General features: G+C 42.3%; 1 protein-coding gene and 1 long non-coding RNA gene across 5 annotated transcripts in view; one reads left to right on the top strand and one right to left on the bottom strand.

The window, feature by feature from the left end:
* pgap1 (post-GPI attachment to proteins inositol deacylase 1) overlaps window positions 1-5,205 on the bottom strand; it is a 28,250-nt gene extending 23,045 nt beyond the window's left edge. For all 4 annotated transcript variants that reach the window (XM_036974116.2, XM_090229557.1, XM_036974117.2 and 1 more), the window contains exons 1-2: window positions 4,949-5,205; window positions 3,789-3,942 (exon numbers count right to left, since the gene is read on the bottom strand). In XM_036974116.2, coding sequence (XP_036830011.1) covers window positions 3,789-3,942; window positions 4,949-5,080 — 286 coding nt within the window. In that variant the 5' untranslated portion in view covers window positions 5,081-5,205. The remainder of the gene's footprint in view (window positions 1-3,788; window positions 3,943-4,948) is intronic.
* Window positions 1-15,413, top strand: part of LOC149984610 (uncharacterized) — a 755,830-nt gene that overhangs the window by 614,279 nt on the left and 126,138 nt on the right. The gene's annotated exons all lie outside the window — the stretch shown is intronic.

Below are 15,413 nucleotides of genomic sequence, written 5' to 3'. Positions count from 1 at the left end.
CTCCAGACCTGAAGACACTGCGCTATTGTGTGGATCGGAGAGAGTGTGAGAAACTGATGACGTCATTTTCAGTTTATAACCTGTGGAAAAATGTGTATGTAACCAGTACTCTCTTGAATTAAACGCTATAACCTGACCTTTAAGACTGGTCTCGATCTATTTCATGCATAATTAATGAATTTACAACTCATTAATGAAATAGAGAGAGTGCGAATTTGGTTTTGGCTACAAAACATATAGGAATTTAGAATTCCACTAACACTGGTTAGACTAAACTCTCCTTCCAGACTCACATTAAGCATCTCCAATCCAAAATGAAATATAGAATCTGCTTCCTATTTCGCAACAAAGCATCCTTCACTCATGCTGCCAAACATACCCTCGTAAAAAACTGACTATCCTACCGATCCTTGACTTCGGCGATGTAATTTACAAAATAGCCTCCAACACTCAACTCAGCAAATTGGATGTAGTCTATCACAGTGCCATCCGTTTCATCAACAAAGTCCCATATAGTACCCACTACTGCGACCTGTATGCTCTCGTTGGCTGGCCCTCGCTTCATATTCGTCGCCAAACCCACTGGCTCCAGGTCATCTATAAGTCTATGCTAGGTAAAGCCCCGCCTTATCTCAGCTCACTGGTCACCATAGCAGCACCCACCCGTAGCACGCGCTACAGCAGGTATATTTCACTGGTCACCCCCAAAGCCAATTCCTCCTTTCCTTCCAATTCTCTGCTGCCAATGAATGGAACAAATTGCAAAAGTCACTGAAGCTGGAGACTCATATCTACCTCACTAACTTTAAGCATCAGCTTATCAGAGCAGATTCCTGATCATTGCACCTGTACATAGCCCATCTGTAAATAGCCAATCCAACTACCTCATCTCCATATTGTTATTTATTTTATGTACAGTGCCTTGCGAAAGTATTCGGCCCCCTTGAACTTTGCGACCTTTTGCCACATTTCAGGCTTCAAACATAAAGATATAAAACTGTATTTTTTTTGTGAAAGATCAACAACAAGTGGGACACAATCATGAAGTGGAATTACATTTTTTGGATATTTCAAACTTTTTTATCAAATCAAAAACTGAAAAATTGGGCGTGCAAAATTATTCAGCCCCTTTACTTTCAGTGCAGCAAACTCTCTCCAGAAGTTCAGTGAGGATCTCTGAATGATCCAATGTTGACCTAAATGACTAATGATGATAAATATAATCTACCTGTGTGTAATCAAGTCTCCGTATAAATGCACCGGCACTGTGATAGTTTCAGAGGTCCGTCAAAAGCGCAGAGAGCATCATGAAGAACAAGAAACACACCAGGCAGGTCCGAGATACTGTTGTGAACAAGTTTAAAGCCGGATTTGGATACAAAAAGATTTCCCAAGCTTTAAACATCCCAAGGAGCACTGTGCAAGCGATAATATTGAAATGGAAGGAGTATCAGACCACTGCAAATCTACCAAGACCTGGCCGTCCCTCTAAACTTTCAGCTCATACAAGGAGAAGACTGATCAGAGATGCAGCCAAGAGGCCCATGATCACTCTGGATGAACTGCAGAGATCTACAGCTGAGGTGGGAGACTCTGTCCATAGGACAACAATCAGTCGTATATTGCACAAATCTGGCCTTTATGGAAGAGTGGCAAGAAGAAAGCCATTTCTTAAAGATATCCATAAAAAGTGTCGTTTAAAGTTTGCCACAAGCCACCTGGGAGACACACCAAACATGTGGAAGAAGGTGCTCTGGTCAGATGAAACCAAAATTGAACTTTTTGGCAACAATGCAAAACGTTATGTTTGGCGTAAAAGCAACACAGCTGAACACACCATCCCCACTGTCAAACATGGTGGTGGCAGCATCATGGTTTGGGCCTGCTTTTCTTCAGCAGGGACAGGGAAGATGGTTAAAATTGATGGGAAGATGGATGGAGCCAAATACAGGACCATTCTGGAAGAAAACCTGATGGAGTCTGCAAAAGACCTGAGACTGGGACGGAGATTTGTCTTCCAACAAGACAATGATCCAAAACATAAAGCAAAATCTACAATGGAATGGTTCAAAAATAAACATATCCAGGTGTTAGAATGGCCAAGTCAAAGTCCAGACCTGAATCCAATCGAGAATCTGTGGAAAGAACTGAAAACTGCTGTTTACAAATGCTCTCCATCCAACCTCACTGAGCTCGAGCTGTTTTGCAAGGAGGAATGGGAAAAAATGTCAGTCTCCTGATGTGCAAAACTGAGAGACATACCCCAAGCGACTTACAGCTGTAATCGCAGCAAAAGGTGGCGCTACAAAGTATTAACTTAAAGGGGCTGAATAATTTTGCACGCCCAATTGTTCAGTTTTTGATTTGTTAAAAGAGTTTGAAATATCCAATAAATGTCGTTCCACTTCATGATTGTGTCCAGCTTGTTGTTGATTCTTCACAAAAAAATACAGTTTTATATCTTTATGTTTGAAGCCTGAAATGTGGCAAAAGGTCGCAAAGTTCAAGGGGGCCGAATACTTTCGCAAGGCACTGTATATATATAAAAAATGTTTTGCTCCTTTGCACACCAGAATCTCTCCTTGGGCATTCAACTTCTGCAAATCTATCACTTCTGTGTTTATTTGCTAAATCGTAATTATTTCACCACTACGGCCTATTCATTGCCTGTATATAGACTTTTCTATTGTGCTATTGACTGTACGTGTGTTTATTCCATGTGTAACTCTGTGTTGTTTTTTGTGTCGCACTGCTTTGCTTTATCTTGGCCAGGTCGCAGTTGTAAATGAGAACATGTTCTCAACTAGCCTACCTGGTTAAATAAAGATAAATAAATAAAAATCATGCCTGGTATGAGGTTTGCTTGGTTGAGGTATGTGCTTGTGATTGTAACCATAACATGTAAATAGACTAATGCAACAGAACCCATGATGGAGGACACTGAATACCATCATGCACATAATGGTAAAATAGCAAACTATGTGCATGTTGCATGTGTGTATGTGGGGGTGGGTGGGCGTACGCATGCAAGATTGAGAGTGAGAGAAAGAGAGCGTGGGTGTTCTACTCCCATCAGCAGCCACAAGAAACACCAAACCAGAAGAGGATAGATCTGCATTAGAGTGGGCATAGAACAGGGAACATCAACTAAATTCAGCCAGAAGATCAGGAGGAAGAGAACATAATCACAAATAATTTGTAAACCTCAAATTGACCACACGGATATAATATTTAACTAAAACAGAATCATTTGAAACCTTGTATACGATCACACACACACACTCTTATGCGTGGGAATACTTTGGAACAGATTTCCAGAATTAAAATCCCTTGGAGCTGATTTGCTGGTGTTTTTACACACACACACACACACACACACACACACACACCACCCCCCCCCCCCCCCCCCCTTTGGAAACAAGCATATTAATGAATACTTTCAAGTGACATCCTCTGGGTCCTCATAGTGCATTTTGATGCCCAAAATATATTCAATAGATATATATTTTTATTTTTATTTATTTTGCTTAGAAAACTTGGGGGACAAATAAAATCACCGCCAGTTGGGAAACCCTTCCATAAGATATTTCTCAAATACAAGACTTTCACCAGCCTATGTACAATATGCAACCGAAGCAGATATTGCACATTAGAAATTATTAGCTTCCATTGTTAGAGCAATGGAGAGAGCAAACTTGTGATATTCCCTAATCTGAGTTGAGTGGGTATGTTCGATTCGAGTAAGTTTGAAAAGTGGATGAGTTTGGTTAATAGTGATAGAGGCTCACCTTGTTTGTAGCTGCCTGCGTTTCCAGGTAGGAAAAGAACAGGGGCCCCGGTTAGTTTTAGTCCGCGAGTGTCCTGAGCGTACTGGCCCTCTCCGTACAGGTAAAGCCCATACGCTGGGTACTGGCGGGCCACGCGTCGGGGCAGGGCAATACGCTGTCAACACACAAACATAGTGAGGACACACACATCCCTGATAGAGCGCGTACTCTCCGGTCCTAAAGTACAACACACTAAGGATACACACACACCTCCCTAGAGGTAGAGCCATATGCTGGGAACAGCTGAGCCACACTTCTAGGCAGATTAACACATCACAGAGAAGAAGAAAAAACAGTACATTGAGAAAGCATCGTTGTGTGTGTGTGTGCATGCTGAACGACAGGAGAGGTGTGGCACCACGTGGCCGATCCTGACTCTTGATTGAGCAAATCAGATCCGAGAACAATTTTGGGTAATAAATATAATAGCTACTTCTAATAGATTGGGCCAATTCTTCATATTTTATCAGCACCATGGTGAGCGCAGACAGACCACACAGGGCCATCTGGTTGTGCCAGGCACTCAATGGGTGGAATAATCACCTTATAGTACTTATCATGGATCAACTGCAGCTTCCAACACAAGGTGTGATCTCCTGAGCCCTGATGTAACATACAATGACACCACACACACTCACTCAGCATCCTCAACATACAGTAACTGCCTACCATGCCACCTCTCTATTGCAGCTAGTACTAGGAATAATGTACAATTCCATGGTAAATGTGAAACGTAGCTAGGTGTGCATGACACAGTCCGTCGACACCCTCAACAAGGAAATCGTCCTGAAAATCATGCATGAGGTGCGATGTTGAAATTGGAAGCCTAATGCAGGTGCTTTACGACAACAGGTAGCTTGAGCTTCAGCATGATATATCCGCCATGGGCTAATTTATAGCTAGCCATATCCATATTATGGCTCTAAAAATCACAGCTGGACATTGACAGCTGGGGGGGGGGGGGGATGCTAGCTAGTCCTGAAAAGGATGGACACTAAAATAATGTTACGCATTTAGCAGCAACGTTCCGAGTGTTGTTGACAGTGCCGAGTAATTACGCCGAACCGAAACCGAATCGCGCACGGTGCCATTTGTTTGAGGTCAATAGGCAAACTACTCACCCGGTACTCGGGGTACTCGAACATATAGGTCATTGTGCACCTATTCTCTTCAAATCCCGAAAACATTTCTCGCAGGCCCATCGCCAGAAGACCCAGTGCACACCCGTAAAAGGCCACAGTGGCGACTCTCATGTCTACTGTCTTTTGGATTTTTGTCTATTTACAGGTATACTGTTTCCATTTTTCCTTTTGCAAACCCTCTCTCTGTTAAACCTGATCTTCTTCTTCTTCTTCTTCTTCTGTGGATTCTATATGGCGGTTGGCAACCAACTTTAAGGTGCATTACCGCCTCCAACTGGACTGGAGTGTGGAGCGAAGGTCTAAATCCTAACCAATATTCTCGTCTCCCGAAGGAAACGAAATACACAATGAAATACCACATCCCCTGAAGATTTCCACAGCAGTTCACTTAATCCTGGCTCTTCAACCCCATTACTCCTCAAATCTAATAACAATCGCTCCCTTTCTCTCATCATATTTCTGGCACTGAAATAGAACATGTTCTCTTGTGTTCATCTCCTCCTGACAATGATCACACCTCCCAGTCGGATGGTTCCCCACCACTGTCAATGTACTATTTAGCCTTGTGTGTCCCAGTCCCAGCCTTGTGACTACACTTTCCTCCCTTCTCTCTCGGACCTGAGGACCTCCCAGCCCCCACCTGTTCCTGGATCTTATACAGGTGTCTTCCCTTACTCTCCCTCTCCCACAACACTTGCCACTTATTTTTAACCACTGTTCTTATTAATCCCTTGGCTTCTGCTTTACTGATTGACAATTCCATCTCAACATTAGGATGTTTAGGAGCCTGCTTGGCAATACTATCCATGTTATCATTTCCCTCTACTCCCACATGACCTGGTACCCAGAGGAACATCACAATCTTTTTCACCCTATACAAACAATGCAAAACCTCATACAATACATCCTGTCTGCTCTGAGACACACATGAATTTAAGCTCATCAGTGCCGCACAGGAGTCAGAGCAGATGACTAACCTGTCTGGCCTCACCTCCTCCACACACTCGGCAGCCAATAGTATGGCCAACAACTCCATTGTGTAAACGGATAAATGATCCGTTGCTCTTTTCGTCACTGCCATCTTAAACTCAGGAACACTAAAAGCTGCTGCTCTCCTCCCTGTTTTAGGTCCATCTGTGAATATATTCTAGAAAGCATAGTTTTGTGTCCTTAAATGTTCACTTACAACTGAATCTACTCTTTCCTCAACATCTCTTACCCTCACAAGCAACCCTAGATCTATCACTGGTTGAGGGAGACACCAAGGTGGGATTGCAAGAAGACCCACAGAGGGGCTACACTCCCTCCCAAACAGCCCCACCTCTCTCGCCAAGCAATTGCCTATCCACCAAAAGCTTGTATTCAGATTTTGTTCACGTTCCCAGCACTCTAGGAGCACCTTTTTTTTGTAGGATGTGTAAACTTAAGTCCTTTACCCAATATGTCATGGCTAGCTGTTGTCTTCTTAACTTGAACAGCATCTCTCCCAACTCTACCTGCATCACTGCCACCGGGGAGGTCCTGATTTATCCAGCTTGATAAGTAGGCATTCCTTCCACATCATATCATAAGCCTTCTCTACATCAAAGAAAACGGCTACCACCACCTCCTTATTTTCCTGTGCCTTCCGTATGACTTGACTCACAGTATAGGATCCATCATTCCCCTGCCTTTCCTGAACCCACTTTGATCTGGTGACATTAGTCCTCTACTCTCCAGAAAGTAAGTCAGCCTTTCTATAATCATCTTTTCCATAGGTTTACATACATGACATGTAGTGATGCACCGATTTGACAATTTTGACCGATACTAATATCCGATATTTTCCTTGCCAAAAATACGATACCGATAACTGATAAAAAAAAAGTGAGGCCTTTTAAGCATTCTAGTACAGCTAAATAGTTAACACACACACACACATGGACGCAGAGGTCTAAGGCACTGTATCTCAGTGCAAGGGGTGTCACTACAGTCCCTGGTTTGAATCCAGGCTGTATCACATCTGGCCATGATTGGGAGTCCCATAGGGCGGTGCACAATTGGCCCAGCGTCGTCCGGGACGTCATTGTAAATAAGAATTAGTTTTTAACTGACTTGCCTAGTTAAATAAAACTGTTTTTTTTTAAATGTATCTACGTTATATAGGTATGCACCGATATTGATGTTGACATTTTTAGCTAATATCGGCCAATTCCAATATGTTCACCGATATATTGCGCATCCCTAAGAGATGTCAACGCTATCGGCCTGTAGTTTGAAGGACTAGTAGGGTCTTTCCCAGGTTTCCTTATTGGCACCTCTACCGCTTGCTACCAACTTCCAGGCAATTTCCCTTCTTGCCACACCTTATTGTAAAAGCCCAATACTTTCCCCATTGCAGTGTCACTGAGATTAGCCATCATGATGTAACACATCTCATCCTTCGCAGGAGATGTTACCCCAGCTTTAGCTAATGCTCTCTTCATCTGGATCATTCAATGTATCGCCACCATCTTTTTCTGATCCAGGACCCCTGGATGTGGTCCTCTGACCCTCTCTCTCCCACGCTGCCCCTCTTCTGTCAGATTATTTGAGCTGTGCACCATCACAAATGCCTGAGCCAACATCTCTGCCTTCTCCATTTCTCTCACTGCAACAATCTCCCCACTTTTCAGCATAGGGATATCCCAATCTCTTCTGACCCCACTCATCCTCTTAATCATCCCCCATACCTCTCCCACAGGAGTGGTCTGGCCTATGTTTTCACAAAACCGGTGCCAACACTCCCTCTTAGCTGTCCTAACGATCCTCCTTGCTACTGCTTGTGCTTGTTTATACTGAATCAGGTGTTGGTAATTATTGGACCTTTTCAACATTCTGAAAGCGCTGTTCCTACTTTTCACTGCCTCTCTACACTCTTCACTCCACCAGGGGACTGTGTTACTCTTTCTCCCCCCTGTACCCATAAGAATCACCTGCCTTGCAAACCCTATTATTGCTCCTCTTATTCCCTCATTGACTGTTTCTATATCTGAATTAAGATCTACCTGGGACAGCTTCTGTTCACTCAACTCCTGAAAACTGACCCCGCTCCACTTTCCCAAATATTAATCTCCTCAATCCATTTCCTTCTGATTCTTCCTCCCTCAATCCTACAGTACACGTGATAGTATAGTGATCACTACCCACTGTAGATTCCTCCGAAACCTCCTAACTCCATCTGCCTGCCATTGAACTTGAGATCAAGGTAAGATCCAGAGCAGATTCATTTCCAGTTACTGGATCAATCCTGGTTCCCCGGTCATCATTAAGACTAACAAGCCCTTTCTCATTCAGTAGTTCCTCCAACACTTGTCCGTTTACATCAGTCCGTAACCCTCCCCAGAGCGTACTATGAGTATTAAAATCCCCACACCACATTACCCGTCTCCTATCTTGACCTTCTACATTCCCAAGGGCCAGCAACTCCAGTCTCTTACACGGGTTGTAAAAGTTCACTATTACCATATTCCCCCCTATCAACCACACGTCTACCACGACATACTCATGTTCCACTCCCTCTCCCACACACCCATACGTGATCCCTCGCTTTATAAAAGGTAGCACACCCTCCTCCCCCCATTGCCACCCTATCTCTACAGACTGCAACATAACCTTGTAATACAAAATCTAGAGTAGGTTTTAGCCATGTCTCTCTCCTACAGACATATCACATCAGGTTTGGCTCAATAAACTGTTTGAACTCTTGCACATTAGTCATCAAACCTCTGGCATTCTCCATTGTAGGATTAACACCATAATGCAAATTAAACAATGCATGATTCCTGGCTGGCCTGACTCTCAATCTTATTGAGGTCCTCCTGTACATGTTTCCATGTCAGTACTGTGATCCCAAGATACCGCACTGCCTGCTCCACTAGATCTTTATCGTCTTAGTCCTTGATTGTAATGTTTCTGTGCAATGATTGCTGCTGTCACAAAATGTAACAACCTTCCTCATCTCTCCTACCATTCTTGTGTTCTCATAAACCTGATCAGGAGGCATAACATTACCTATAGTATTACCACCTTCAATCTGCGGGAACATCACTCATTCAAAGGTTAATTAGCCAATGAGAGGGGAAACATTGGGGAGACGGACCAATGACAACTTTGAGTGGATTTGCTTCAACAACCTAATGTAGCAGGTGTAAAAAAACAACAACCTGAAACTAGATCCCCCCTACATACTGAGATGTGTTCAGTTCACTTGAAAGTTTGCTATGTTGCACTGCATGACACCAAAGATATTTATAATTAACCCAAGATAGTTTGACTGTGTCACATTGGGAGGAAATTCTTCTTCTTCTGTGGGTTTTATAACAGGCTACATCCCAAAAAGGTTTATTGCCGCCAGCAACTGGACGGGTAAAAAAATCCATATGTAATAGTGAAACTAACTTAATCCATCCCAATAAAAGTAGTACATTGCCAAAACAAAAAAATCTCCCACTTCTTCCTTTTTTAAATTCTCCATATTTCCCCTCTCAGGCTCTATGACCTGAGAGGTTGGTACGGCTTGTGCCAATATTCCATGTGACTCCTTCGCTGAGAAATCTTTCAGCCCCAGCAACTGCTCCGACGCATCCACTATGATTACTATCTTCCTGGACCTTCTCTCCACCTTGGCAGTGCCATTAATCACTTGTCACTTGTCACATATTCATCACTATAACACATAATGATCTTTTCCACAACTTGGACATATTGACTTCTCCCTTCTGCAAATACTTGATAAATGACCAAAAGCTTTACAATGATCACACTGCATTGGTCTTGGGATACATGCTCTGACTCTATAGATAATGAACCCTAACTGCACTTGAGTAGGGAGAGACTCCATATCAAAACACAAAAGAACAGATTCACTTTTTCACTATTCACCACACAATTCATCCGGCGTGCTTCAATCACTCCAGGAATATTTTTTATCTCTTTGAAATTGACTTCCCACAAGACCAAGTATAACCCCCTTGAGGGGTGCCCTGTTTCAAATAAACACACACGACACTTCAAACTTATCAAATCGGTTAAGACACAACGCATGTTCTTTCCAAAAAAGCACAAAAAAATCTAAACAACCTGCCTCTCGTGATCATCACAGCACACTCTCCCCCAGTTTGGATAACTCAAATGGTTTCTTCAAGATTGGTACTCTGCTCAGCTGCTCCTCATTAACATACCGTACTCCTACTAGATACGAAGGATCCTTGTCATCACTGTACACTACTTTGCTCAGTTTTCCATTTTTTGGGACAAAACTCAAATTCTCCTTGATTCTACCTCCATGGTATTCAGAATTCACTTCAACCTCTGCTTCCGCCATCTTTCATTCTTCGATTCAGTGGGAGGAAATTAAACATAGTGGGCAGAACAAGCAAGGAGGTGGGCAAAGCCCAGCACGAGCTAGCAAGATCCTATTGGCATGTTGTAGCATATATTTGCATATTTAATTATTAGGGAACTGTCACACCCTGATCTGTTTTACCTGTCTTTATGATTGTCTCCACCGACCTCCAGGTGTCTGCCCATCTTCCCCATTATCCTGTGTATTTATGTGTTCTCTATTTGTCTGTTGCCAGTTCATTTTGTATGTCAAGCGAACCAGCATTTCGTGTCAGCTCCTGCTTTTCCCCAGTCTCTCTTTACTCGTCCTCCTAGTTTTTGACCCTTGCCTGTCCTGACCCTGTACCCACCCGCCTGACCACTCTGCATGCCCCTGAGCCTGCCTGCCGTCCTGTACCTTTGCCCCGCCTCTGGATTGCTGACCTCTGGCCGACTTGACCCTGAGCCTGCCTGCCGTCCTGTACCTTTCCCCCAGTTGCTGTGTGTGGACAAACTCAATTCAACCTTGCAGTCCCAAACAACGCTATTCTTTAAAACTCTGGCAAAGCATCAAGTCTATAAAGTTGCACTGTGTTCGTAACAGATTGTAGTTTTGGGAACAAAATTTTTTATTGAGATCAGATGTTTTATCGATGAGAAAATTAGCAGAATGTTGGCCCAGTTTCACCTTGCTCCATCCTCTCCCACAACTGGACTTCCTCTCTCGACCATGTTTGGTGGTGAGAAAACGTTCTAAACAAGGGATCATCAACCAGATTCAGCCGCGGGTCGATTTGTTCTTGAGCGGATGGTCAGGGGGGCAAAACACAATTACAAATCTTTTGTAGACTGCAAATTGACTGCAGGAAGCCCAAACAGATACAGTATAATGTTTGCATAAAACATAGTCATTTCAAACCTTGCTTACATTTGTATACAATCACGTCTCTCTATTATGCGTGGGGATACTTGGGAACATATTTCTTAAATTAAAAATCGCTTGGAGCTGATTTCCTGTGGTTTAACAGTCTTTTATTTCCTACAATGAAATAAAAAAAAAAGTGTATATATACACTACCGTTCAAAAGTTTGGGGTCACTTACAAATGTCCTTGTTTTCCATGAAACCTGTCACGGCTGGCTGAAGAACTGGACCAAGGTGCAGCATACATTTTCTCTTTATTAAAAATGACGCAGACAATACAAAGAACAAAACCAAACCGTGAAGCTTTGGGCTATGTGCCCTGAACAAAGTCAAAGTTAACTTCCCACAAAACAGGTGGGGGAAAAGGGTACCTAAGTATGGTTCTCAATCAGAGACAACGATAGACAGCTGCCTCTGATTGAGAACCACACCCGGCCAAACACATAGAAATAGAAAATCATAGAACATAGCCTGCCCACCCAAATCACACCCTGACCAAACCAAAATCTAGACATAAAACGCTCTCTACGGTCAGGGCGTGACAGTACCCGCCACCCCCCAAAGGTGCGGACTCCGGCCGCAAAACCTGAACCTATAGGGGAGGGTCTGGGTGGGCATTCCTCCGCGGTGGCTGCTCTGGCGAGGGATGTAGACCCCGCTCCACCTATGGCTCGGCCCACTTAGGTGGTGCAATTGTATTATATAATTACTCCAGTAATGGAGCTGGTGATCACCCCCACTGACAACTCAACGAGCTGGTTTGAGCCACAGCATTTTATAGCAAAGCCCATCCTCCTTCAGTCTACATGACACACAACAGATGTACGGAATGGGTCACAAGGTTAAGATTTGTATGAAAGATGACTGCTATGGTGTGTGGTCATCCACACCCACTCCCAAAATGGCTGCTGTGCCATTTTTTCCTCTTGCATTACTTGACATAGATACAGAAAAACTAGATGTGTAAATCTAGTAAGTCCAGCAGACAGTATCTGCCTTAAAAACAGTTCTCATTGTGTAGAGACCAGTGTCTGACCCCCCAACTCCATACTGGAGCCATCTCCCCCTGGTACGCCAGTACAGAAACATTAACTCATGCTCTGGAATGCAGTATCACCCAAAGACATCGTAAATCTTCCAGAGGCCTGTCCTCAGTAGAACACACACAGATGAGCATTCTAACAACCCCTTATTATGTTGCTTAATAAAACAACCATTTGATGCAATAACAGCATTATAACATAATCTTGTAATTTCTACCATAATCCACATTTTGAGAATTTTCTCAATTTAAAAGAAAAATGACAACATTTAAGAACAGTTAATCACGTAGAAAATGCATACATAAAGCACAGAAGAAGCATAAAAGCAATAACTCATTGCATCAGCCTCCTCCCAAGAAACTTAGAACGGTCTCCTATTTCAACTTCCAACACATATTCTAAGCATTCTAACAATTTGTATGGGGAGGTGATGATACACAGTCACCTGCACAAACCCATGAAGAAAAACAAAAAATGCATACAGTTTATGAGATTCAAAGCTATATCTTCATAGACAGTGAAAAGCAAATATTTAATGCATAATGCAGTGCATGAAATGATGAGTAAAAAATACATTTAGTTATCTAGCACAGTCCAATGGATCAGCATGGTGGAAATAACTATTTCCATCCAAGAAACTAAAATTAACATATCTTGTTGGACAAATCCAGGTAGACTTCTGGTTTAAGTAAAATATATTCTGTTGGTGCCTAATGAACATGACCCAAGACAAGCCTCATGATTCCACTGTATATAAGGCAATGCCTATAGTTCCTAATCTGAACAATTTCACTCTCCGGATCAGAGTTCACCCTCTCCATTCACCAGGGCATGCTGAAAATAGTGTGAACATCTTTAGTTCATACTAGCAATCAAAATAATCCATTCATAATACATTAATTGCTTCACTCATATAGTTATTAACATACTAAACTCAAATCAATCCTTAATTTAAAAAAATAATTCAGTTTCCAAATCATAATCAAAACTTAATTAATTATCCAACCAAAATTTAGAATGACATTGCTCAATGATTCAAATTAGTCCTATCACTCAAAGTCAAAAACCCTCAACTTAACACACATCAACATTGGCAGAATGTACATTTCTATTAACATCCAGTGTAATTATCCTATAATTCTACTATTAGCTTTGTTATCACAATTATAATACAGATCACTATCTTAATGCATTCTTAATCTAAAGTACTATAATTGTATGTAGTGCGTAGTCCTCTACAATCAACCTGATACCCCAAAATAAACAATTTCAGACAAGTATAAATCAATTTTGGGCACAATTGAGGAACCCAAACCGTAGTCTGGCTTTTTTTATGGCAGTTTTGGAGCAGTGGCTTCTTCCTTGCTCAAGGGGCCTTTCAGGTTATGTTGATACAGGACTCGTTTTACTGTGGATATAAATACTTTTGTACCCGTTTCCTCCAGCATCTTCACAAGGTCCTTTGATGTTGTTCTGGGATTGATTTGCACTTTTCACGCCACAGTACGTTCATCTCTAGGAGACCGAACGTGTCTCCTTCCTGAGGGTTTTGATGGCTGCATGGTCCCATGGTGTTTTTACTTGGTACTCTTGTTTGTACAGATGAACGTGGCACCTTCAGGCGTTTGGAAATGGCTCCCAATGATGAACCAGACGTGGAGGTTTACAATTTTTGTTCTGAGGTCTTTGTTGTTTTCTTTTGATTTTCCCACGATGTCAAGCAAAGAGGCACTGAGTTTGAAGGTAAGCCTTGAAATACGTCCACAGGTACACCTCCAATTGACTCAAATGATGTCAATTTGCCTATCAGAAGCTTATAAAGCCATGACATCATTTTCTGGAATTTTCCAAGCTGTTTAAAGGCACAGTCAATTTAGTGTATGTAAACTTCTGACCCACTGGAATTGTGATACAGTGAATAAATTAAATAATCTGTCTGTAAACAATTGTTAGAAAAATGACTTGTGTCATGCACAAAGTAGATGTCCTGACCGACTTGTCAAAACTATAGTTTGTTAACAAGAAATTTGTGGAGTGGTTGAAAAAAAGTTGTAATGTCTCCAAGCTAAATGTATGTAAACTTACGACTTCAACTGTATACGCACCTGTTTTGAAAGGCCCCAGCAACAGTAATCACAAATTATCACAGAACGTTTCCGATTCAACTATTCAGACCTCTACTGGAAATATCCAACTGAATCCCTTACAGTGAGCACAACTAACTCATCTATTCTTACCCCTGGGAAAAAATTATAACCCATTCTCAACGACGTTCAGCACTTACCTCTATCGTAAGGTTGGAAAAAACTTGACAACTTTCTCTTCTCTTTCGGCTTCACACTTATGAAATGTCCAAGACATTAAAAGTAATTAACACATCAGTCAATCCATAAGAATAAAACAATACGCATTTCGAAGGGCATAGGTCTATCGCAATTACCTATCCGCTATTATTAGAATTCATTCGATGTAGGTAACTGTCTCTGCTTTGATTCAGTTATTTAAATATGACTCCATTCTCAATGTTATTCCAGCAGACCATTTAAAAAATAGACAACGTATTACATCGACATTGCCTCGCAATTTATGTTGAATAAATTAGCCTTTCAATTTCAACTAAGCAATCTGTTAAAACGTTCAGTTTATTTACACTGCTCAAAAAAAATAAAGGGAACACTTAAACAACACAATGTAACTCCAAGTCAATCACACTTCTGTGAAATCAAACCGTCCACTTAGGAAGCAACACTGATTGACAATACATTTCACATGCTGTTGTGCAAATGGAATAGACAACAGGTGGAAATTATAGGCAATTAGCAAGACACCCCCAATAAAGGAGTGGTTCTGCAGGTGATAACCACAGACCACTTCTCAGTTCCTATGCTTCCTGGCTGATGTTAGGAGGGCAACAACCCAGCAGCAGGACCGCTACCTCCGCCTTTGTGCAAGGAGGAGCACTGCCAGAGCCCTGCAAAATGTCAGAAAACAGACTCCATGAGGGTGGTATGAGGGCCCGATGTCCACAGGTGGGGGTTGTGCTTACAGCCCAACACCGTGCAGGACGTTTGGCATTTGCCAGAGAACACCAAGATTGTCAAATTCGCCACTGGCGCCCTGTGCTCTTCACAGAT

The sequence above is a fragment of the Oncorhynchus mykiss genome, chromosome 3 (assembly GCF_057628025.1).
Source record: "Oncorhynchus mykiss isolate SJ-2025 chromosome 3, ASM5762802v1, whole genome shotgun sequence".
NCBI lineage: Eukaryota > Metazoa > Chordata > Actinopteri > Salmoniformes > Salmonidae > Oncorhynchus > Oncorhynchus mykiss.
This window is presented reverse-complemented; position numbering and strand designations above follow the sequence as displayed.